General features: G+C 39.5%; 1 protein-coding gene across 1 annotated transcript in view; it reads left to right on the top strand.

Moving 5' to 3' along the window:
• LOC149173783 (MLO-like protein 1) overlaps positions 1 to 25,713 on the top strand; it is a 525,125-nt gene that overhangs the window by 27,905 nt on the left and 471,507 nt on the right. Inside the window, exons 2-3 of the mRNA XM_089424731.1 lie at positions 20,106 to 20,163; positions 21,718 to 21,953. Of these exons, the coding sequence (XP_089280857.1) occupies positions 20,106 to 20,163; positions 21,718 to 21,953 (294 nt within the window). The remainder of the gene's footprint in view (positions 1 to 20,105; positions 20,164 to 21,717; positions 21,954 to 25,713) is intronic.

Here is a 25,713-nt window from a genome sequence, read left to right on the forward strand (position 1 = left end):
GTAATGTTGAGGTGGATTGGGACATAGGGGTCTCAAGGCCAAATTCCATGGGCTCAAGGGTGGTAATAATGAGGGGTGTCCACATATTTGGGTGTATGAATGTAGGAGGGAGCAATCATGGTACATGAGTTACCTCGACAGATCTAGCATGACACCCAATCATCAACTTCATGGTGTCTTTCTTGAGTGGTCTAGTTTTCATGAAAGCAGTGGATACACTTGTCGAATATAAGGCTGCACAATTTATTGGTGAGTTATTTATTAAAGTTATTGAAGATGTAGGTGTTGATTCTTGTGTGCAAATCATTACAGATAATGCACCTGTTTGCAAGAATGCTGGCATGATTGTGGAAGCTAAATATCCACAAGTGTTTTGGACACCTTGCATTGTCCATTCATTGAACTTAGCACTGAAATCCATTGCTTCTGATGTGCTTTGGATTGGAAGCATTATTGACGATGCAAGACATATTCGTAACTTTGTGCAAAATCATACAAATGCCCTCACTATCTACAAGGAGTACAACAATTTATCATTGTTGAAGATTGCGGATACACAGTTTGCATATTCATTCATGATGTTGAAGAGGTTGAGGGAGGTCAAGACCGCTCTTGGGTCCATGGTTATTTATGAGTTTTGGTCTTTTTGGAGAAAGACAGAACAGGTAGCCTCTAAAAGAGTGAAGGACACAGTGCTAGATGATGCTTGGTGGGAGAGGGTAGATCTAATTATTCGGATCATGGACCCTATCATTTCTTTGCTTCGATTTGCAGATACAGACAAACCCGTCCTAGGAGAGGTTTATGAGGGATGAGATTCCATGATTGAGTCTGTGAGAAGCATTATTCTACAGAGTGAGTGCCCTGAGTATGAGACATCACCAGAGGCCTTCTGTGATACCATACATGATATTCTTGTCAGCAGATGGGACAAGAATTGTACACCTTTACATTGTTTGGCTCACTCATTAAACCCCAAATACTACAGCCATGAGTGGGTGAATGGTGGACCTTCCCACAGATTCCCTCCTCACATGGATGGTAAAATCTCACAGGGGAGGAAAGAGGCATTCGGGCTGATTTATCAGGATAGTGCATTGCTTGCTGAGGTGGAATGCCTTTGTAGAGTTTTCCATTGGCAGTGGTCGATTTGGAGGTTATGATGTGATTAGAGACAGGGGGGCTAAGAAGCCCTATTCTTGGTGGGCAAATCATGGGGCAACAAGCCCTCCTCTTCAGCAGTTAGCCATGAGGGTCCTCTCTCAGGTGACTTCATCCTCTTGTTGCGAGAGGAATTGGGGCACATATGGGAATTTGTATAGTGTGAAGAAGAGCAGGTTTGAGCAGTCCAGGGCAGAGACAATGGTGTATGTGCACACCCACCTTCGTCTTATTTATAGGCAGAGGGAAGAGTGGTTGAGGGGAAAGACAAAGATGTGGGATGTCTTTCCTGATGATATGGGTCTAGACACTAGTGTTGAGTTGGCATTGGCCAACATGGATCTCAATGATACAGTGCTAGAGCCTGTTAGATTTGATGACTTAGAGGGGTCAACCTCCACACCAGCAGATGCAGAGGTGACTATGGATACAGGGGAGGAGGAGGATGCAGAGGAGAGCAGTGGGGACCATGATGATGAGGACAGTGATGCTGATTGATGTCTTGAGGCTTGTATACCTGTAATTGTTTTATATTTTCTATTTCTATTTACCATTGACATTGCACCAACACTACCTATGTAACACATTTTGATTTGATGACTTAATGAGAAAACTACAGTTGTCAGTGTGTTTATTTTAATATCTTGTAGTTGTAAGTTTTCTTTCAGTTATAACTTATGAATTATGAATCATGATTTAATAGATTTATCATTTATGTGACTAGTACCACTGACATGTATTTGAATTTTGTATGTACTATGCATGCTAATAGATATAGATGAAGATCTATGTTTGAAATCAATAAATTTGTATCATTAATTAAAATTTGTGGAAGAAATATCTAATTTTTAATATATATATATATATTTAAAATATATATATATATATATATTTAAAATATATATATATTTTAAATATATATATATATAATATTTTAAATATATATATATATATATATATATATATATATATTTTAAATATATATATATATATATATATATATATTAATAAAATAATATATAACAAATCCTACGTGTCCTGTTACGGGGGTTCAATGTATCCGAATCCGACACCACGAATCTCGAATCCTACGAATCTTGAATCCCCGTGTCAGGTGACTTAGTTTTCAACTATTAAAAAATATTTTTTTTTTTTGAAATATTTTGTCAGACTTAGTCTTGGCTCAAGGATTGGTCATATTTCCAAATTTTGGTGTATTTTGCTAAGGCTAATATATTTTTGATGTGGGATTAATATTTATCATTTTTATATGGTTAAACATGCTTAAATGTTTATTAGATGATTAGCTATATGAAAGTGATAACTGGTTAGCATTTAAAATTTCATGGTTATTTAAAGCATTTAAACTTTTGAATTTTAATTGTTGAAATATTGTTAAGGCATTGTGCATTTGTCGATTATCTCACATTTGGTAAGATTAATCTTTGCTTGGGTTATTTGATGATAAATGATTGTTTTACAAGGTTCATATTTCTGCAACATTTAATAAATAATCATTTAATCATTAACTCCATAAGGCATTGTTACATTAATTTTAAAAATAAATCAGGTGCTAAATTGCCTTGTTGTGTTTCCCAACCCAACTGGTCCACAGTTGGTCTTCCTTTATCCCAAAGGGTCTACCCCCCTTAGCCTTCAGAGATGGCTTAAACGGAGAGATCAGGGATCAAGGTGACAGCCCCGGTCTGAGCGTTGTCCCGTTGCCCAGACAATCTGTGCGTCAACACATGGAAGTACATTTTAATGCTATTCTTTCTTTCTAGTTTTGTCACATACATTGTCGCTGGGATTTCACTATACTAGGGCTTATTTGCTGCATCTTTTATGCGAAGTTGTGGAAATTTTGTTTTTGGATAGTGAATGCTTCATGTATGGGCCAGGTATAATGAATGAATGTTCCTAGGGATGTTTCATTACTGAAATTCATCTTGACAAGTCATTTATTTTGCAAAACGAAGTATAAAGTTTTGAAGTTGCTTTTGCTACTGCCCTAGTGCCAAGCGAAGTTGTCTTTGAGGCCTCCTTGACCTAGAAAGTTCAAAGATCCATAGTCATAATTCTACTTGACTCCAATCTTCCCAAATGATTAGTCATTGGTCCACCCAAAGGTGATCACCTTAAACCTTTCTTTCTTCTCCCCTTTCCTCTTCTCTAGTCCTCTAGGTCACCTAGGGAAACAATTATCTCACGATCTAGCCATCCAAAAACTTCGATATTTGGTCCACAATTGCGCTGGTGTGTCCTCAAGAAGCCCTCCAAATTTTATGAGATTCTGACGGTGGGATCTATAGATATCACAATCCCTAGCTCGAAGACCAATTCTTTCCCTTGGTTTCCCTTAGGCTAGAAACCTCACTGGGATCCTTGCATTTCCTTTCATTGAAAACTCATTCCTTGATCCCTTTCCCCTCCCTAATTAGGTAAAGCATATCATTGGTTGCTAATCCTATCCCCTTGATTGGAACTCGGGTCCACTTGGTTCCGTGTGGTCCCATGCACTATCAAGATTAATTCTTCAAAGATCACCTGGAACCCAAGTTTCCACAAGAATTCTAGGGCTTAGGTATCTCCTTTATAAGACATGCTCAAAACCTAACCCTAGAAATTTTCCCCAAACACTTCCATCTTGTCTTCCAAGACAAACAAGCCACATATTTGAGCCTCTCTTGTGAACAGGCTTCCAGGATCACCCTTCGCCCTATCATTGGTCCATCCATTTTGTGATCCTTATCATAATGGGTTTCCTCCCATCGGTGAACGTCCATAAAGAGTAGGGAGCCTTAGCTGAGGTGATAGTGGGCTATCGCTCCATTGTTGCCCTTAGCCTAGTAGTAACGCGCTAAAGCTGTCGATGGCATGAGATAATGCTCTGTCACATGATGGAAACCCACGGCTCTCAACGCTTCCATTACAAGTGTCACTATGATTCTCTGGTGGGCTTCGGCCCCAGTTAAGTTCCTCATCCCATAATGAAACCACCTGTGAATCCTCTATAAGATTCAATGCGTCTCCTCACCTTCAGAGACAATAATTCATTAGTGCAATTGAGTGAATAAACTCGTTAATCAAGGGTAGAAATTGAGACTTCATAGTGGGTTTCCCTTCCAAATTTGGGGCTTTGAGCATGTAATGGTGTTACCTTCCTAGGTAAAAGTAGTTAATAAACAACCCTATTTGGCATTCGCATCCCCTAAAGGGAAGGACATGTCCAAGGTACATCCTTCAAGTTGCAAGTGTCATGTGCGTAATGTTGAGGTGGATTGGGACATAGGGGTCTCAAGGCCAAATGCCATGGGCTCAAGTGTGGTAATAATGAGGGGTGTCCACATATTTGGGTGTATGAATGTAGGAGGGAGCAATCATGGTACATGAGTTACCTCGACAGATCTAGCATGACACCCAATCATCAACTTCATGGTGTCTTTCTTGAGTGGTCTAGTTTTCATGAAAGCAGCGGATACACTTGTCGAATATAAGGATGCACAATTTATTGGTGAGTTATTTATTAAAGTTATTGAAGATGTAGGTGTTGATTCTTGTGTGCAAATCATTACAGATAATGCACCTGTTTGCAAGACTGCTGGCATGATTGTGGAAGCTAAATATCCACAAGTGTTTTGGACACCTTGCATTGTCCATTCATTGAACTTAGCACCGAAATCCATTGCTTTTGATGTGCTTTGGATTGGAAGCATTATTGAGGATGCAAGACATATTCGTAACTTTGTGCAAAATCATACAAATGCCCTCACTATCTACAAGGAGTACAACAATTTATCATTGTTGAAGATTGCGGATACACAGTTTGCATCTTCATTCATGATGTTGAAGAGGTTGAGGGAGGTCAAGACCGCTCTTGGGTCCATGGTTATTTCTGAGTTTTGGTCTTTTTGGAGAAAGACAGATCAGGTAGCCTCTAAAAGAGTGAAGGACACAGTGCTAGATGATGCTTGGTGGGAGAGGGTAGATCTAATTATTCGGATCATGGACCCTATCATTTCTTTGCTTCGATTTGCAGATACAGACAAACCCATCCTAGGAGAGGTTTATGAGGGATGGGATTCCATGATTGAGTCTGTGAGGAGCATTATTCTACAGAGTGAGTGCCCCGAGTATGAGACATCACCAGAGGCCTTCTGTGATACCATACATGATATTCTTGTCAGCAAATGGGACAAGAATTGTACACCTTTACATTGTTTGGCTCACTCATTGAACCCCAAATACTACAACCATGAGTGGCTGAATGGTGGACCTTCTCGCAGATTCCCTCCTCACATGGATGGTAAAATCTTATAGGGGAGGAAAGAGGCATTCAGGCGGATTTATCGCGATAGTGCATTGCTCGCTGAGGTGGAGGATGCCTTTGTAGAGTTTTCCATTGGCAGTGGTCGATTTGGAGGTTATGATGTGATTAGAGACAGGGGGGCTAAGAAGCCCTATTCTTGGTGGGCAAATCATGGGGCAACAAGCCCTCCTCTTCAGCAGTTAGCCATGAGGGTCCTCTCTCAGGTGACTTCATCCTCTTGTTGCGAGAGGAATTGGGGCACATATGGGAATTTTTATAGTGTGAAGAAGAGCAGGTTTGAGCAGTCCAGGGCAGAGACAATGGTGTATGTGCACACCAACCTTCGTCTTATTTATAGGCAGAGGGAAGAGTGGTTGAGGGGAAAGACAAAGATGTGGGATGTCTTTCCTGATGATATGGGTCTAGACACCAGTGTTGAGTTGGCATTGGCCAACATGGATCTCAATGATACAGTGCTAGAGTCTGTTAGATTTGATGACTTAGAGGGGTCAACCTCCACACCAGCAGATGCAGAGGTGACTATGGATACAGGGGAGGAGGAGGATGCAGAGGAGAGCAGTGGGGACCATGATGATGAGGACAGTGATGCTGATTGATGTCTTGAGGCTTGTATACCTGTAATTGTTTTATATTTTCTATTTCTATTTGCCATTGGCATTGCACCAGCACTACCTATGTAACACATTTTGATTTGGTGACTTAATGAGAAAACTACAATTGTCAGTGTGTTTATTTTACTATCTTGTAGTTGTAAGTTGTCTTTCAGTTATAACTTATGAATTATGAATCATGATTTAATAGATTTATGTGACTAGTACCACTGACATGTATTTGAATTTTGTATGTACTATGCATGCTAATAGCTATAGATGAAGATCTATGTTTGAAATCAATAAATTTGTATCATTAATTAAAATTTGTGTAAGAAATATCTAATTTTTAATATATATATATATATATATTTTAAATATATATATATATGTATATATATATATATATTTTAATAAAATAATATATAATGAATCCTACGTGTCCTGTTCCGGGGGGTCAATGTATCCGAATCCGACACCACGAATCTCGAATCCTACGAATCTTGAATCCTCGTGTCAGGTGACTTTGAAATATTTTGTCAGACTTAGTCTTGGCTCAAGGATTGGTCATATTTCCAAATTTTGGTGTATTTCGCTAAGGCTAATATATTTTTGATGTGGGATTAATATTTATCATTTTTATATGGTTAAACATGCTTAAATGTTTATTAGAAGATTAGCTATATGAAAGTGATAACTGGTTAGCATTTAAAATTGCATGGTTATTTAAAGCATTTAAACTTTTGAATTTTAATTGTTGGAATATTGTTAAGGCATTGTGCATTTGTCGATTATCTCGCATTTGGTAAAATTAATCTTTGCTTGGGTTATTTGATGATAAATGATTGTTTTACAAGGTTCATATTTCTGCAACATTTAATAAATAATCATTTAACCATTAACTCCATAAGGCATTGTTACATTAATTTCTAAAATCAATCAGGTGCTAAATTGCCTTGTTGTGTCTTCCAACCCAACTGGTCCACAGTTGGTCTTCCTTTATCCCAAATGTTCTACCCCCCTTAGCCTTCAGAGACGGCTTAAACGGAGAGATCAGGGATCAGGGTGACAGCCCCCGGTCTAAGCGTTGTCGCGCTGCCCAGACAATCTGTGCGTCAACACATGGAAGTACATTTTAATGCTATTCTTTCTTTCTAGTTTTGTCACATACATTGTCGCTGGGATTTCACTATACTAGGGCTTATTTGCTGCATCTTTTATGCGAAGTTGTGGAAATTTTGTTTTTGGATAGTGAATGCTTCATGTATGGGCCAGGTATAATGAATGAATGTTCCTAGGGATGTTTCATTACTGAAATTCATCTTGACAAGTCATTTATTTTGCAAAACGAAGTATAAAGTTTTGAAGTTGCTTATGCTACTGCCCTAGTGCCAAGCGAAGTTGTCTTTGAGGCCTCCTTGACTTAGAAAGTTCAAATATCCATAGTCATAATTCTACTTGACTCCAATCTCCCCAAAGGATTAGTCATTCGTCCACCCAAAGGTGATCACCTTAAACCTTTCTTTCTTCTCCCCTTTCCTCTTCTCTAGTCCTCTAGGTCACCTAGGGAAACAATTATCTCATGATCTAGCCATCCAAAAAATTCGATATTTGGTCCACAACTGCGCTGGTGTGTCCTCAAGAAGCCCTCCAAATTTTATGAGATTCTGACGGTGGGATCTATAGATATCACAATCCCTAGCTCAAAGACCAATTCTTTCCCTTGGTTTCCCTTAGGCTAGAAACCTCACTGGGGTCCTTGCATTTCCTTTCATTGAAAACTCATTCCTTGATCCCTTTCCCCTCCCTAATTAGGTAAAGCATATCATTGGTTGCTAATCCTATCCTCTTGATTGGACCTCGGGTCCACTTGGTTCTGTGTGGTCCCATGCACTATCAAGATTAATTCTTCAAAGATCACCTGGAACCCAAGTTTCCACAAGAATTCTAGGGCTTAGGTATCTCCTTTATAAGACATACTCAAAACCTAACCCTAGAAATTTTCCCCAAACACTTCCATCTTGTCTTCCAAGACAAATAAGCCACATATTTGAGCCTCTCTTTTGAATAGGCTTCTAGGATCACCCTTCGCCCTATCATTGGTCCATCCATTTTGTGATCCTTATCATAATGGGTTTCCTCCCATCGGTGAATGTCCAAAAAGAGTAGGGAGCCTTAGCTGAGGTGATAGTGGGCTATCGCTCCATTGTTGCCTTTAGCCTAGTAGTAACGCGCTAAAGTTGTCGATGGCATGAGATAATGCTCTGTCACATGATGGAAACCCACGACTCTCAACGCTTCCGTTACAAGTGTCACTATGATTCTCTAGTGGGCTTTGGCCCCAGTTAAGTTCCTCATCCCATAATGAAACCACCTGTGAATCTTCTATAAGATTCAATGCGTCTCCTCACCTTCAGAGACAATAATTCATTAGTGCAATTGAGTGAATAAACTCGTTAATCAAGGGTAGAAATTGAGACTTCATAGTGGGTTTCCCTTCCAAATTTGGGGCTTTGAGCATGTAATGGTGTTACCTTCCTAGGTAAAAGTAGTTAATAAACAACCCTATTTGGCATTCGCATCCCCTAAAGGGAAGGACATGTCCAAGGTACATCCTTCAAGTTGCAAGTGTCATGTGCGTAATGTTGAGGTGGATTGGGACATAGGGGTCTCAAGGCCAAATTCCATGGGCTCAAGGGTGGTAATAATGAGGGGTGTCCACATATTTGGGTGTATGAATGTAGGAGGGAGCAATCATGGTACATGAGTTACCTCGACAGATCTAGCATGACACCCAATCATCAACTTCATGGTGTCTTTCTTGAGTGGTCTAGTTTTCATGAAAGCAGCGGATACACTTGTCGAATATAAGGCTGCACAATTTATTGGTGAGTTATTTATTAAAGTTATTGAAGATGTAGGTGTTGATTCTTGTGTGCAAATCATTACAGATAATGCACCTGTTTGCAAGAATGCTGGCATGATTGTGGAAGCTAAATATCCACAAGTGTTTTGGACACCTTGCATTGTTCATTCATTGAACTTAGCACTGAAATCCATTGCTTCTGATGTGCTTTGGATTGGAAGCATTATTGACGATGCAAGACATATTCGTAACTTTGTGCAAAATCATACAAATGCCCTCACTATCTACAAGGAGTACAACAATTTATCATTGTTGAAGATTGCGGATACACAGTTTGCATATTCATTCATGATGTTGAAGAGGTTGAGGGAGGTCAAGACCGCTCTTGTGTCCATGGTTATTTCTGAGTTTTGGTCTTTTTGGAGAAAGACAGATCAGGTAGCCTCTAAAAGAGTGAAGGACACAGTGCTAGATGATGCTTGGTGGGAGAGGGTAGATCTAATTATTCGGATCATGGACCCTATCATTTCTTTGCTTCGATTTGCAGATACAGACAAACCCGTCCTAGGAGAGGTTTATGAGGGATGGGATTCCATGATTGAGTCTGTGAGAAGCATTATTCTACAGAGTGAGTGCCCTGAGTATGAGACATCACCAGAGGCCTTCTGTGATACCATACATGATATTCTTGTCAGCAGATGGGACAAGAATTGTACACATTTACATTGTTTGTCTCACTCATTGAACCCCAAATACTACAGCCATGAGTGGCTGAATGGTGGACCTTCCCGCAGATTCCCTCCTCACATGGATGGTAAAATCTCACAGGGGAGGAAAGAGGCATTCAGGCGGATTTATCAGGATAGTGCATTGCTTGCTGAGGTGGAGGATGCCTTTGTAGAGTTTTCCATTGGCAGTGGTCGATTTGGAGGTTATGATGTGATTAGAGACAGGGGGGCTAAGAAGCCCTATTCTTGGTGGGCAAATCATGGGGCAACAAGCCCTCCTCTTCAGCAGTTAGCCATGAGGGTCCTCTCTTAGGTGACTTCATCCTCTTGTTGCGAGAGGAATTGGGGCACATATGGGAATTTGTATAGTGTGAAGAAGAGCAGGTTTGAGCAGTCCAGGGCAGAGACAATGGTGTATGTGCACACCAACCTTCGTCTTATTTATAGGCAGAGGGAAGAGTGGTTGAGGGGAAAGACAAAGATGTGGGATGTCTTTCCTGATGATATGGGTCTAGACACTAGTGTTGAGTTGGCATTGGCCAACATGGATCTCAATGATACAGTGCTAGAGCCTGTTAGATTTGATGACTTAGAGGGGTCAACCTCCACACCAGCAGATGCAGAGGTGACTATGGATACAGGGGAGGAGGAGGATGCAGAGGAGAGCAGTGGGGACCATGATGATGAGGACAATGATGCTGATTGATGTCTTGAGGCTTGTATACCTGTAATTGTTTTATATTTTCTATTTCTATTTACCATTGGCATTGCACCAACACTACCTATGTAACACATTTTGATTTGATGACTTAATGAGAAAACTACAGTTGTCAGTGTGTTTATTTTAATATCTTGTAGTTGTAAGTTTTCTTTCAGTTATAACTTATGAATTATGAATCATGATTTAATAGATTTATCATTTATGTGACTAGTACCACTGACATGTATTTGAATTTTGTATGTACTATGCATGCTAGTAGCTATAGATGAAGATCTATGTTTGAAATCAATAAATTTGTATCATTAATTAAAATTTGTGGAAGAAATATCTAATTTTTAATATATATATATATATATATATTTTAAATATATATATATATTTTAAATATATATATATATATATTTTAATAAAATAATATATAACGAATCCTACGTGTCCTGTTCCGGGGGGTCAATGTATCCGAATCCGACACCACGAATCTCGAATCCTACGAATCTTGAATCCCCGTGTCAGGTGACTTAGTTTTCAACTATTAGAAAAATAATTTTTTTTTTTGAAATATTTTGTCAGACTTAGTCTTGGCTCAAGGATTGGTCATATTTCCAAATTTTGGTGTATTTCGCTAAGGCTAATATATTTTTGATGTGGGATTAATATTTATCATTTTTATATGGTTAAACATGCTTAAATGTTTATTAGAAGATTAGCTATATGAAAGTGATAACTGGTTAGCATTTAAAATTGCATGGTTATTTAAAGCATTTAAACTTTTGAATTTTAATTGTTGAAATATTGTTAAGGCATTGTGCATTTGTCGATTATCTCACATTTGGTAAGATTAATCTTTGCTTGGGTTATTTGATGATAAATGATTGTTTTACAAGGTTCATATTTCTGCAACATTTAATAAATAATCATTTAATCATTAACTCCATAAGGCATTGTTACATTAATTTTTAAAATCAATCAGGTGCTAAATTGCCTTGTTGTGTCTCCCAACCCAACTGGTCCACAGTTGGTCTTCCTTTATCCCAAAGGGTCTACCCCCCTTAGCCTTCAGAGATGGCTTAAACGGAGAGATCAGGGATCAAGGTGACAGCCCCTGGTCTGAGCGTTGTCGCGCTGCCCAGACAATCTGTGCGTCAACACATGGAAGTACATTTTAATGCTATTCTTTCTTTCTAGTTTTGTCACATACATTGTCGCTGGGATTTCACTATACTAGGGCTTATTTGCTGCATCTTTTATGCGAAGTTTTGGAAATTTTATTTTTGGATAGTGAATGCTTCATGTATGGGCCAGGTATAATGAATGAATGTTCCTAGGGATGCTTCATTACTGAAATTCATCTTGACAAGTCATTTATTTTGCAAAACGAAGTATAAAGTTTTGAATTTGCTTTTGCTACTGCCCTAGTGCCAAGCGAAGTTGTCTTTGAGGCCTCCTAGACCTAGAAAGTTCAAAGATCCATAGTCATAATTCTACTTGACTCCAATCTTCCCAAAGGATTAGTCATTGGTCCACCCAAAGGTGATCACCTTAAACCTTTCTTTCTTCTCCCCTTTCCTCTTCTCTAGTCCTCTAGGTCACCTAGGGAAACAATTATCTCACGATCTAGCCATCCAAAAACTTCGATATTTGGTCCACAATTGCGCTGGTGTGTCCTCAAGAAGCCCTCCAAATTTTATGAGATTCTGACGGTGGGATCTATAGATATCACAATCCCTAGCTCGAAGACCAATTCTTTCCCTTGGTTTCCCTTAGGCTAGAAACCTCACTGGGATCCTTGCATTTCCTTTCATTGAAAACTCATTCCTTGATCCCTTTCCCCTCCCTAATTAGGTAAAGCATATCATTGGTTGCTAATCCTATCCCCTTGATTGGACCTCGGGTCCACTTTGTTCCGTGTGGTCCCATGCACTATCAAGATTAATTCTTCAAAGATCACCTGGAACCCAAGTTTCCACAAGAATTCTAGGGCTTAGGTATCTCCTTTATAAGACATGCTCAAAACCTAACCCTAGAAATTTTCCCCAAACACTTCCATCTTGTCTTCCAAGACAAACAAGCCACATATTTGAGCCTCTCTTGTGAACAGGCTTCCAGGATCACCCTTCGCCCTATCATTGGTCCATCCATTTTGTGATCCTTATCATAATGGGTTTCCTCCCATCGGTGAACGTCCATAAAGAGTAGGGAGCCTTAGCTGAGGTGATAGTGGGCTATCGCTCCATTGTTGCCCTTAGCCTAGTAGTAACGCGCTAAAGCTGTCGATGGCATGAGATAATGCTCTGTCACATGATGGAAACCCACGGCTCTCAACGCTTCCATTACAAGTGTCACTATGATTCTCTGGTGGGCTTCGGCCCTAGTTAAGTTCCTCATCCCATAATGAAACCACCTGTGAATCCTCTATAAGATTCAATGCGTCTCCTCACCTTCAGAGACAATAATTCATTAGTGCAATTGAGTGAATAAACTCGTTAATCAAGGGTAGAAATTGAGACTTCATAGTGGGTTTCCCTTCCAAATTTGGGGCTTTGAGCATGTAATGGTGTTACCTTCCTAGGTAAAAGTAGTTAATAAACAACCCTATTTGGCATTCGCATCCCCTAAAGGGAAGGACATGTCCAAGGTACATCCTTCAAGTTGCAGGTGTCATGTGCATAATGTTGAGGTGGATTGGGACATAGGGGTCTCAAGGCCAAATGCCATGGGCTCAAGGGTGGTAATAATGAGGGGTGTCCACATATTTGGGTGTATGAATGTAGGAGGGAGCAATCATGGTACATGAGTTACCTCGACAGATCTAGCATGACACCCAATCATCAACTTCATGGTGTCTTTCTTGAGTGGTCTAGTTTTCATGAAAGCAGCGGATACACTTGTCGAATATAAGGATGCACAATTTATTGGTGAGTTATTTATTAAAGTTATTGAAGATGTAGGTGTTGATTCTTGTGTGCAAATCATTACAGATAATGCACCTGTTTGCAAGACTGCTGGCATGATTGTGGAAGCTAAATATCCACAAGTGTTTTGGACACCTTTCATTGTCCATTCATTGAACTTAGCACTGAAATCCATTGCTTCTGATGTGCTTTGGATTGGAAGCATTATTGAGGATGCAAGACATATTCGTAACTTTGTGCAAAATCATACAAATGCCCTCACTATCTACAAGGAGTACAACAATTTATCATTGTTGAAGATTGCGGATACACAGTTTGCATCTTCATTCATGATGTTGAAGAGGTTGAGGGAGGTCAAGACCGCTCTTGGGTCCATGGTTATTTCTGAGTTTTGGTCTTTTTGGAGAAAGACAGATCAGGTAGCCTCTAAAAGAGTGAAGGACACAGTGCTAGATGATGCTTGGTGGGAGAGGGTAGATCTAATTATTCGGATCATGGACCCAATCATTTCTTTGCTTCGATTTGCAGATACAGACAAACCCATCCTAGGAGAGGTTTATGAGGGATGGGATTCCATGATTGAGTCTGTGAGAAGCATTATTCTACAGAATGAGTGCCCCGAGTATGAGACATCACCAGAGGCCTTCTGTGATACCATACATGATATTCTTGTCAGCAAATGGGACAAGAATTGTACACCTTTACATTGTTTGGCTCACTCATTGAACCCCAAATACTACAACCATGAGTGGCTGAATGGTGGACCTTCCCGCAGATTCCCTCCTCACATGGATGGTAAAATCTTATAGGGGAGGAAAGAGGCATTCAGGCGGATTTATCGCGATAGTGCATTGCTCGCTGAGGTGGATGATGCCTTTGTAGAGTTTTCCATTGGCAGTGGTCGATTTGGAGGTTATGATGTGATTAGAGACAGGGGGGCTAAGAAGCCCTATTCTTGGTGGGCAAATCATGGGGCAACAAGCCTCCTCTTCAGCAGTTAGCCATGAGGGTCCTCTCTCAGGTGACTTCATCCTCTTGTTGCGAGAGGAATTGGGGCACATATGGGAATTTGTATAGTGTGAAGAAGAGCAGGTTTGAGCAGTCCAGGGCAGAGACAATGGTGTATGTGCACACCAACCTTCGTCTTATTTATAGGCAGAGGGAAGAGTGGTTGAGGGGAAAGACAAAGATGTGGGATGTCTTTCCTGATGATATGGGTCTAGACACTAGTGTTGAGTTGGCATTGGCCAACATGGATCTCAATGATATAGTGCTAGAGCCTGTTAGATTTGATGACTTAGAGGGGTCAACCTCCACACCAGCAGATGCAGAGGTGACTATGGATACAGGGGAGGAGGAGGATGCAGAGGAGAGCAGTGGGGACCATGATGATGAGGACAGTGATGCTGATTGATGTCTTGAAGCTTGTATACCTGTAATTGTTTTATATTTTCTATTTCTATTTGCCATTGGCATTGCACCAGCACTACCTATGTAACACATTTTGATTTGATGACTTAATGAGAAAACTATAGTTGTTAGTGTGTTTATTTTACTATCTTGTAGTTGTAAGTTGTCTTTCAGTTATAACTTATGAATTATGAATCATGGTTTAATAGATTTATCATTTATGTGACTAGTACCACTGACATGTATTTGAATTTTGTATGTACTATGCATGCTAATAGCTATAGATGAAGATCTATGTTTGAAATCAATAAATTTGTATCATTAATTAAAATTTGTGTAAGAAATATCTAATTTTTAATATATATATATATATATATATATATATGTATGTATTTTTATTTATTTATTTATATATATATATATATATATATATATTTTAATAAAATAATATATAACGAATCCTATGTGTCCTGTTCCGGGGGGTCATTGTATCCGAATCCGACACCACGAATCTCGAATCCTACGAATCTTGAATCCTCGTGTCAGGTGACTTAGTTTTTAACTATTAATTTTTTTTTTTTTTTTTTTTTTGAAATATTTTGTTAGACTTAGTCTTGGCTCAAGGATTGGTCATATTTCCAAATTTTGGTGTATTTCGCTAAGGCTAATATATTTTTGATGTGGGATTAATATTTATCATTTTTATATGGTTAAACATGCTTAAATGTTTATTAGAATATTAGCTATATGAAAGTGATAACTGGTTAGCATTTAAAATTGCATGGTTATTTAAAGCATTTAAACTTTTGAATTTTAATTGTTGGAATATTTTTAAGGCATTGTGCATTTGTCGATTATCTCGCATTTGGTAAAATTAATCTTTGCTTGGGTTATTTGATGATAAATGATTGTTTTACAAGGTTCATATTTCTGCAACATCTAATAAATAATCATTCAATCATTAACTCCATAAGGCATTGTTACATTAATTTCTAAAATCAATCAGGTGCTAAATTGCCTTGTTGTGTCTCCCAACCCAATTGGTCCATAGTTGGTCTTCCTTTATCCCAAAGGGTCTACCCCCCTTAGCCTTCAGAGACGGCTTAAACGGAGAGATCAGGGATGAGGGTGACAGCGCCCGGTCTGAGCGTTGTCGCGCTGCCCAGACAATCTGTGCGTCAACACATGGAAGTACATTTTAATGCTATTCTTTCTTTCTAGTTTTGTCACATACATTGTCGCTGGGATTTCACTATACTAGGGCTTATTTGCTGCATCTTTTATGCGAATTTGTGGAAATTTTGTTTTTGGATAGTGAATGCTTCATGTATGGGCCAGGTATAATGAATGAATGTTCCTAGGGATGTTTCATTACTGAAATTCATCTTGACAAGTCATTTATTTTGCAAAACGAAGTATAAAGTTTTGAAGTTGCTTTTGCTACTGCCCTAGTGCCAAGCGAAGTTGTCTTTGAGGCCTCCTTGACCTAGAAAGTTCAAAGATCCATAGTCATAATTCTACTTGACTTCAATCTCCCCAAAGGATTAGTCATTGGTCCACCCAAAGGTGATCACCTTAAACCTTTCTTTCTTCTCCCCTTTCCTCTTCTCTAGTCCTCTAGGTCACCTAGGGAAACAATTATCTCACTATCTAGCCATCCAAAAACTTCGATATTTGGTCCACAACTGCGCTGGTGTGTCCTCAAGAAGCCCTCCAAATTTTATGAGATTCTGACGGTGGGATCTATAGATATCACAATCCCTAGCTCGAAGACCAATTCTTTCCCTTGGTTTCCCTTAGGCTAGAAACCTCACTGGGATCCTTGCATTTCCTTTCATTGAAAACTCATTCCTTGATCCCTTTCCCCTCCCTAATTAGGTAAAGCATATCATTGGTTGCTAATCCTATCCCCTTGATTGGACCTCGGGTCCACTTGGTTCTTTGTGGTCCCATGCACTATCAAGATTAATTCTTCAAAGATCACCTGGAACTAAAGTTTCCACAAGAATTCTAGGGCTTAGGTATCTCCTTTATAAGACATACTCAAAACCTAACCCTAGAAATTTTCCCCAAACACTTCCATCTTGTCTTCCAATACAAGCAAGGCACATATTTGAGCCTCTCTTGTGAATAGGCTTCTAGGATCACCCTTCGCCCTATCATTGGTCCATCCTTTTTGTGATCCTTATCATAATGGGTTTCCTCCCATCGGTGAACGTCCATAAAGAGTAGGGAGCCTTAGCTGAGGTGATAGTGGGCTATCGCTCCATTGTTGCCCTTAGCCTAGTAGTAACGCGCTAAAGTTGTCGATGGCATGAGATAATGCTTTGTCACATGATGGAAACCCACGGCTCTCAACGCTTCCATTACAAGTGTCACTATGATTCTCTGGTGGGCTTCGGCCCCAGTTAAGTTCCTCATCCCATAATGAAACCACCTGTGAATCCTCTATAAGATTCAATGCGTCTCCTCACCTTCAGAGACAATAATTCATTAGTGCAATTGAGTGAATAAACTCGTTAATCAAGGGTAGAAATTGAGACTTCATAGTGGGTTTCCCTTCCAAATTTGGGGCTTTGAGCATGTAATGGTGTTACCTTCTTAGGTAAAAGTAGTTAATAAACAACCCTATTTGGCATTCGCATCCCCTAAAGGGAAGGACATGTCCAAGGTACATCCTTCAAGTTGCAGGTGTCATGTGCATAATGTTGAGGTGGATTGGGACATAGGGGTCTCAAGGCCAAATGCCATGGGCTCAAGGGTGGTAATAATGAGGGGTGTCCACATATTTGGGTGTATGAATGTAGGAGGGAACAATCATGGTACATGAGTTACTTCGACCTTTGTTTTTCCAGCCTTATTCATTTGCCTTTTGCCTTTTATTGATTTTTCTTTTATTTTATTGCTTGGGGCTCCAGGGGATGAGAGAATGTTGTGTATGATATAGTAATGATTACCCCGTTAAGGTGGGATAGTTCATTGCCCACTAGTGGTTGGGACATCTGTGGGTTCCTTAATGATGCAGGGGTCACTCATAAGGGCCCTATGAACTAAGGTGATGACCATAATGATTAGGGGCAGAGCTCATTTTTGGCTTTTGCCCATGCACTAAATTTTATTGTCCTAGCCATCTTTTGCATTTTTTGGTATTATTTCCTTTTGTATGTGGCCTTTATAGGATTTTATCTTTTTTTCTAGCTGCATCAACCTCCGGGGCATCGTTCCAGGCCCGACCCAGACATGTGGACAAGGGGAGGGGGAGTACTAGAGCCTTGTGAACCTGTGGTCATGTGGACCGAGAGGTAAGATGATGAAATAGGGCATGTAATGTGTGGAGGGGAGTGAAAAATGTGGAAAGGGAAAACGGGATTGCATTTCCAAATTTTTGGGTTTCCCAAGTAGTGCCCATCCTATAGTTGTAAGCTAGTAGGGGAGATTCCACAGGACTATGGGTTGAGGATTAACCCCCCTTGTTAAGGTAAGGGAACAAGATTACAGTCAAAACCCTTCCTTTTCCAAGTCACCCATTAATCAATAACCAAGTGTGCCCAAAAAAAACAAGCATAAGCACCCAATTACATAATGAAAAACCATACATTTAGGATTGGATGGCCCATCTTCAAACATATGATCTGGATAGATGGGCAACGGGACATGTCACTGGCTCAGAGTGCAGAGACATATGGCACAATATTGGCTACACTTGTGGTTGTCAGGGGTTGCTGATTGCTGACTGAAGACAAATTTAAGAGAAAAATTTCTCCTTTGTGGTCACCCATTGGTGGTGGCTAACATAATCCACCTTCTTTCAAGAGGAATGCCAGATGGTGAGAAGTGTAGTGATTAGTGTAGATGGTGGAGCTAACATGTCATCATTATCGGGCTAATGTGTAAGGCTGCTGACTTTCCAAAATAGGAGAAAAGTTTTTTCCTAGGGGGTTACCCATTTTGGTGGGTAACATTTGGCTCCAATTCTAGGACTCGTGCTCGTCGTAGAGCACATGATAGATATGCTTAAACAACGAGTTCATGAGAACCCCTACAATCCCTGGGCTTACAGACTATTTACCCACACTCAAATCAATTTGTTTGGAAGCATGTGCAGTGGGTGTTGGTTATCATCCTTTATATATATGAATAAATCCATACAAAAAAGAAAATATAACTAATTGCAATTTGATCTATGATGTGACACAACAAAATGATAAATGCAACGCAACCTAGACTAACATTGTAGTAGATGGCATGTTGACTAAGTATAGTCATGCAACCAATGAAACCAACATATAATCAAGTCAATGTTACACCTTTTACCCTTATGCTTAATCAAGAGATAGAACAAAGAAATATCACAATCAGTGACTACCATCTCATAATACTCACCAATTTGATTAGAGCAATGAGGGCAGGTGGTGGGGAAATAAAATGACTATGGATCATGGAGAGGAGTCATGGATGAAAAGGGAAATGAGGAATTCAGCTTACACCATTGGGTCCTCTCTTGCAACCTGAATATGGAGTAATCAATAATCAATTTCAGGAATTCTTGTTCAATAACTATCTCCGACATACAACTCTCATTGATATCAGTGAAGACATGCTGTGAGTTGCATGAGGAAGGAGATGACTTGGGGGCAAGGTGGTCAAAACTGGAAGGTCAACTTCTGGGTGGCATAATTTTTGCATATGGATTCCGTTTGAGGTCTTTCTTAAGTCCTTGGAAAGGTATCAGGGGGTCTGGTGCAACCGAAAGTTTTTGGACCCCAAACAACTTTATGAAATGCCTCAAACTGTCTTTGGAAGGTTAAAAACCCCAATTCGCCAAACTGGGACCTGCTGGTAAAAATGTTCCTGTGAACTGATTCCTCCCATTTTGCCACTCTAAAAGAATCAAGACGGGTGACAAATAATATAATAATCCAATTGGATCAAATGGTGTGGCCAAAATTGAAATGTGTCCATGGACCCCTGCTGAAATGGGGGTAATAATACCCCAATTAGGTATATTAGTATGATAAAGTTATATCTTAATTTCATTAAAATGGAACTATTGCTCTTATGCAACAGAGAATTAGTGTTTTACCCCTGAACTTCAAAGTGACCCAACTTTGTTGCAGAAATAGATGACTACTACATATTATTGGATATATTTTATTCATAGACTCATCCAAAGTGAGCATTTTCTTATTATTTGCACATGTACTTTCTTTCATTTGAACAGAAGAATAACATTTTAAAACTTTTTGCATGTTTGAGACCATATCATGCATTCTGCAAATTGAATTATTAGCATGGAATTTTTTTTAATGAAGCTGAGTTGCTTGCATAGTCAAAAGTTGGGTGAAGATGTCAAGTATATATTTTGTTTAAATGAATTTATTTTGCAGAACTTGTTGAGGAGGAGCCAAAAACCATTGTATGATGCCCTAGTGAAGATGCAAGAAGGTACGTGACTTTGAATGTTTCTCCCTATTGAAAATATAAAGTTTGTACACTAATCAATTTATTTGATTTAACTATAACATCATTTAAATCAGCTAGCCTATACTGATGGGTAGTATACTCGATCTTAAAATTAAAATTGACAATAGACGTGAAAGATATACCTCATTAAAAGTGGGCATTATTCTGCGTCACTGTATTTTATCTGGCCCTCGCATCTTTTCTCTCAAGAAATAGTCACATTTTGTGGACTGTTTCATTCATTGTCATAGGAATAGTTAAACAAATATCCATAGCCTAATCTGAAGTAGAGGAAAGTTGGAAATCTTTTCAAGGCAGTTCTGAGCTTCATCCATGACACCTTCGATTTGAAGGATATTTTTCTAGTGAGGCCAGGGTAATTCCAACTATATGTTGATCGTTCTTCTTCTATCTGTTGAGGACCATCTACAAGCTTTGAACGATAAGAGGAAACTCTTGCAATCCCCAACGATATCTTACTAGATGAGGGCCTTACTTGGGTACAGGTTGAGGAACTCAAAAAATCACGTGCATAATTTATAGTTGCTAGAAAGGATCATAAGTGGACAGCTTTCCAGAACTGCAGGGCCTGGATTTGTGGCTTCCCCCTCGGGGTTGGTCACACGCTTAGCCCACCAAATAACACCAAACAAGGACTCTGATAGGTTCTAAGGATATCTCAACCGCTTGTTGGAATTGCAATGGCAAACCCATGGGCATTAAATTTGTGCAATCGATATTTGCAAATAATACTATCTCCCAACGTGATGTACATAAAATACCAAGCTGAAAATGCTATTCATGCCATATTTAGACAACTCTAATAGAGGTTTGAGAAAATAATATTTTAATTCTTGTTGAACTAACTCTCTTTGTTGGTCAACTTCTTAGCCTGAACCCAACTTGTAACAATCTATTGGCTCCATGCCAAAGAACTGAATATATAAATTTAAGACAGGATAGGACATTTGTTTCTTTCTATTTCAGGAAGTTCACGAGTATCAAACTCTTCTATACACCCATTTCAGCTTCAAGTTTTGAAAATGTCACTGGATTCACCTGCTTCTTGCTCTAACAGCCCTGTAAATTTGATTGTAATGGTCTTTTGTTTCCATTTTATATTATAGGGAGATTAAAATGTTTAATTTATTAACTTGTAAATAAGTTTAACTTCTGTTGCTAGATTCTCCAATTACTAATAAAATATATGCATCTTATAATTCTGTTTATTACATGGATTTGGTTAACCTGAAATTATCTAGTGGATTTAAAAGTTTTAAGCTTTCAAACCTGCATGGACTGTTTATGGTAGAAGCTAAATATGTTTTGTAAACCTATTGTTTGATTGATAGGTCTCGTGGTTGAATGTTTCATACTAACTACCATTCTAAATGTAAAGATATTGCAGATTCAATCTTCACATTTAAACTGTCTACCGTCATTCTATTAAATTTTGATTCTGTGCTTCTTCTGAAAGCAATAGATAAAATTGTCCAACTCCAATCCTGAAAATGGTACTGTTCTGAATGCGTGCAGAGTTGATGCTTCTGGGATTTGTCTCCATATTGCTTACTGTTTTTCAAGGGGCAATCAATCGCCTTTGCATACCAGAAAGCATTGCACATCGCATGTTACCGTGCAGAAGGCATGAACTCACTGAAGGCCCTGCTTCAGAGGCTGTGATCCATTCTAGAGTGTTAACATCTTTTGTTGGATCCAATAATAGACATCTACTGTCATCGGGGGGTTCCGAAGCAAGCCACTGTAAGGAGGTAAAATATATTCTCAACATTCACAGTTCCTGTCATTTTGAGCATAAAATATGCACAGAGAATATAAATGACAATATGATATGGAACAAGGAATGTTGCATCTAATAGAACAGAGTAAATAAATAGCATAAGTTACCTCTATGCTGTGACATTCCTGTAATTTCCCTTCCTAAATTATTTTGGAACAAGATTAATTTCTATACTTTGGGGCCAATTTTGGAGGAGATGGGGCCCATTCTATTTTATTAGGAAACTTAGGAGTTAGAAGTAAATTATTTTGGTTTTATTAGTAGCATGTGGGGGCCACCCACACAAGGAAAATACTCACCCCCTAAGCCAATAGTTCGAATTGCATGAGAGGGAAAATCGATGGCTTAGTGGGGGACCCACGAAGGAGGGGAAATGGAGGGAAAAAAAGGCTCCACGAAATCTATAAAAGGAAGACTACACTCCTCATTTGGGCATCATCTACCATTTTCAGAATTTGTCTTTTGACAAGAGCACGCTTGAGCAGTGAGGCAAGTCTGCAGGTGCTGTTTAGCACATCGGATGTTTTCGAGCGGAAATCCCAGCCTTTGCTTCGGTGGACTTTGAATGCCAATGCTAGGAGGGAGTTCTACTTCATCTTAGTTCGTAGTAGCAGCAGAGAGACGAGCTACAACAGATGCAAGTCGAGTTTCAGCAGCAGGGAGAGTAACAATAGCACAACGGAAATTGCGCAGTCATAGCTTGAGGGACGGAGTAACATCTGCACAAGGGGATTGCGTAGCCACAACTTGAGGCACGGGGTAACAACAACACAGGGGATTATGCAGTCATAGCGTGAGGCATGAAGTAACAACAATGCAGGAGGGGAACACGCATAGCTGATTTGGGGGTTTATCCAGGCAGCACTTGCCGGTAAAGTTTGGGATTGGAGTTACAACAGAAGATCAACATTTGGGAGGAGTTTTGGACCGGGAGATTGCTACATTTGGGCAGCTCGACTTACAACCATTGTGGACTGCGCAAAGGGCCATTCTGGGGCTCACGTGGGAGCTAGGGGAGAGAGCCATGGAGCTGGTGTCAGCTGGGAAAAGTGAGGAAATCCATAGGGGATAGCATCTCAGCATTTGGGGGTGATTTGGACTCTGGGGGGCTTTCCCAACCATTTCCAGACAAGCCGAGATTTCTAGTGTAAGGAGGAGGATGTGGTCCATGGAAATCGATTTTTAGAGGTTTGAACTAGGCCAAACCCTTTCTGGGTTTTGGTGGGTTTTTGTTGAGGAGCCGAGAGCTGAAGTTGCAGAATTTTCTGAGCATAGGAAGTGGAGTTTCCAGCACATCCTTTCCAGCAGGCAGTGTAGTTTTCTGGGCAGCACAGATCACCTTGGGAGCAGCAGTTAGGCAACACTAGGATCACCATTTGCTCACCTGGGTTTTCTCATGCTTGTCCTTGGAGGCAAGCCTAGGTGCACCATTCCATCACTATTGTATTTGCTCCAGAAAGATTTAATAAAATGGCTCAGCTGTTGGTTATTCCTGGACTTTTTATGGGTGTGCACTGAATGTTTCAATTTTATGGTGTCATTTTTATTGTTTGCTTTGCATAGCACTAATTTTCCTAGTTTGGAACATTACAATTCCATCAATTAGTAAGTATTCCATTTGTGTGCATTCATCACCAAATGAACATAATTTAAATGTTGGTATTCATTATAGAGTTTTGTCCTTCAACGTACAATTGCCAGTTGTTATTGAACTATTTTTAAAAGAATTGTTTTGTTTGGGAAGAAATGTTTGACATGTGAGATTCTTCGGAAACGCTACAACTTTGATCTTTTTCCGATTTAAAAGGGTCACGGCTAGCAAACATGCTCTTATCATTTCAAAGTCAGTTTTTTGGCCTCTTTTGTCCTTTTCCACTTGCAGTTTTCATTTTCATGAGGGGGACTTTGATTCAGAACGTTGATAGAAAGGAAAATTAGCATTTTATCCTACGCCACGTGGGAGTGTTCCCCTTTGTCCCTTGTTCCCAAATTGCAATCTGGGTGGAAGCGACACCAAAGCACCCTTGGAAGCGTGTTTATGGGCTATGTTACCCTACATGTCAGCAGGGGTACATATGAACACTTTGCATTATTTATCACCACCACTATAAGCCCAAGGTGACAAGTCAAAAACGTTGTAAAAACCACGTGAGGCCTTGTATTAGGTATCCTTGACCTATGTCTTGTTTGTGAATCTTTATCTTGTTATTTTGGTCAGACCATGGGTGGTCCCTTGAAGTTCATTTCAAGTTACTTTCATCCTGTACAAGATTGGAGGGCCTTAGGTGAGTTTTCTTGAGGACTCATGGTTTTATGGGAGCTTGCATCTATAGGGGTGATCATTGGCATATGGGCCAGTTCAAACTTCAACCCACGTCAAGGTGCACCTATGTCTTACCACTTGGTCATGGTCAATAGAGTTTGTAGGTGGACTTAGCTTTGGTGCAATATTCCTTAAACAACTCTCATGCATTAGAGTCTCATATTAACAACTTTCACGTCTCCTGGGGCAGTTCAAAGTTCCCAATGTAGAGTGGTCCTAGTGATAAAAAAGTCAACTTGGTATCGGATTGTGCAGTTTGATGTGAGGAATCCATGCCACGTCGAATTTTTCCAATCAGAGAAGACAATGGCTAGTTATATCTTGGTAAAACTTGGTCAACATGTGAAAAAAATGCTTCCAAGTGAAAAAATAGGGGGAGAATTGGGCAAATTGATGCATGCATTACATAAAAAATGATCAACAGAATGAGAGGAAGAATACCCAAGTGCCAGAATTTCCAAATTCCTTAGGGAGTTAGACAACCACCACAATGGGCAGATGATGTGGCAGGGGCAATGATGATGTGGCAACACTAGGCACGATATGAAGAGTTGGAGGCATACCTAGTTTCGATCAAGGCCAATTTTAGCATATCCAAGTGTTAGATTTCCAAATTCACTAGGGCGTTGGAGATCTAAAGCACAAGTGGCTTAGTCAATTTTACTATGGAGCAATTGTTCAAACGAACTTGCCATTGGAGAGTCAACTAGCCGTTGGATGGTTTAACTATTCATTGGGGACATCATTGACTAAAAAGTTAAGATATGGACCAAGAAAGTAGCCATCACAAGATCAAATAATCAACTAAGTGGCCAAGTCGATATTTCTAAGTCATTTCGAGCCTATTCAAGGACCAAGGAGGTGAACGTTGAGCAACTAAAGTTTACAATTTTTCATCATTGACCATTTCATGCCATTAACAAAGAGAATTATGGACCAAATTGGGCATTGTGGATTGTTACTTGCTCAATTGTACTTATCAAATAAAGGACTCCATTGCCCAATGGACAAGACACTAGTCAAAATTTTCAACTCCAGAAGTGATGCAAGGAAATTTTGCCCCTTCTCCATTCTTCTCTCTTCTTCTATGTTCTTCTCTATGCAAATTCCATACCCCCACGGGGGAGTTGTAAAAAATTTCACTAGTATGATGAACTTATTTAAATGACTTGGACCCTTGGGACTTAGTTTCTAAGGAAGTTTATATAGAGTGTTTTTTCCACTTAATAATTACTTTAGCTTTTCAACGATAAATAAATAATTGAATTTTTTCACTCACAACCTCCAAAACTGGAGTGCGTCTTAATAACTGGGCCTTGAGTGTGTTTTCTTAGTCTAGGGCCAATGTATATTATCATGCTATGCATTATCTTGAGTCTCGTCGAATTGCATTATGTTTTTATAGGAA

The sequence above is a fragment of the Pinus tabuliformis genome, chromosome 4_2 (genome assembly GCF_031772625.1).
Source record: "Pinus tabuliformis cultivar Carrire ecotype Pingquan chromosome 4_2, CPIR1, whole genome shotgun sequence".
Lineage (NCBI taxonomy): Eukaryota > Viridiplantae > Streptophyta > Pinopsida > Pinales > Pinaceae > Pinus > Pinus tabuliformis.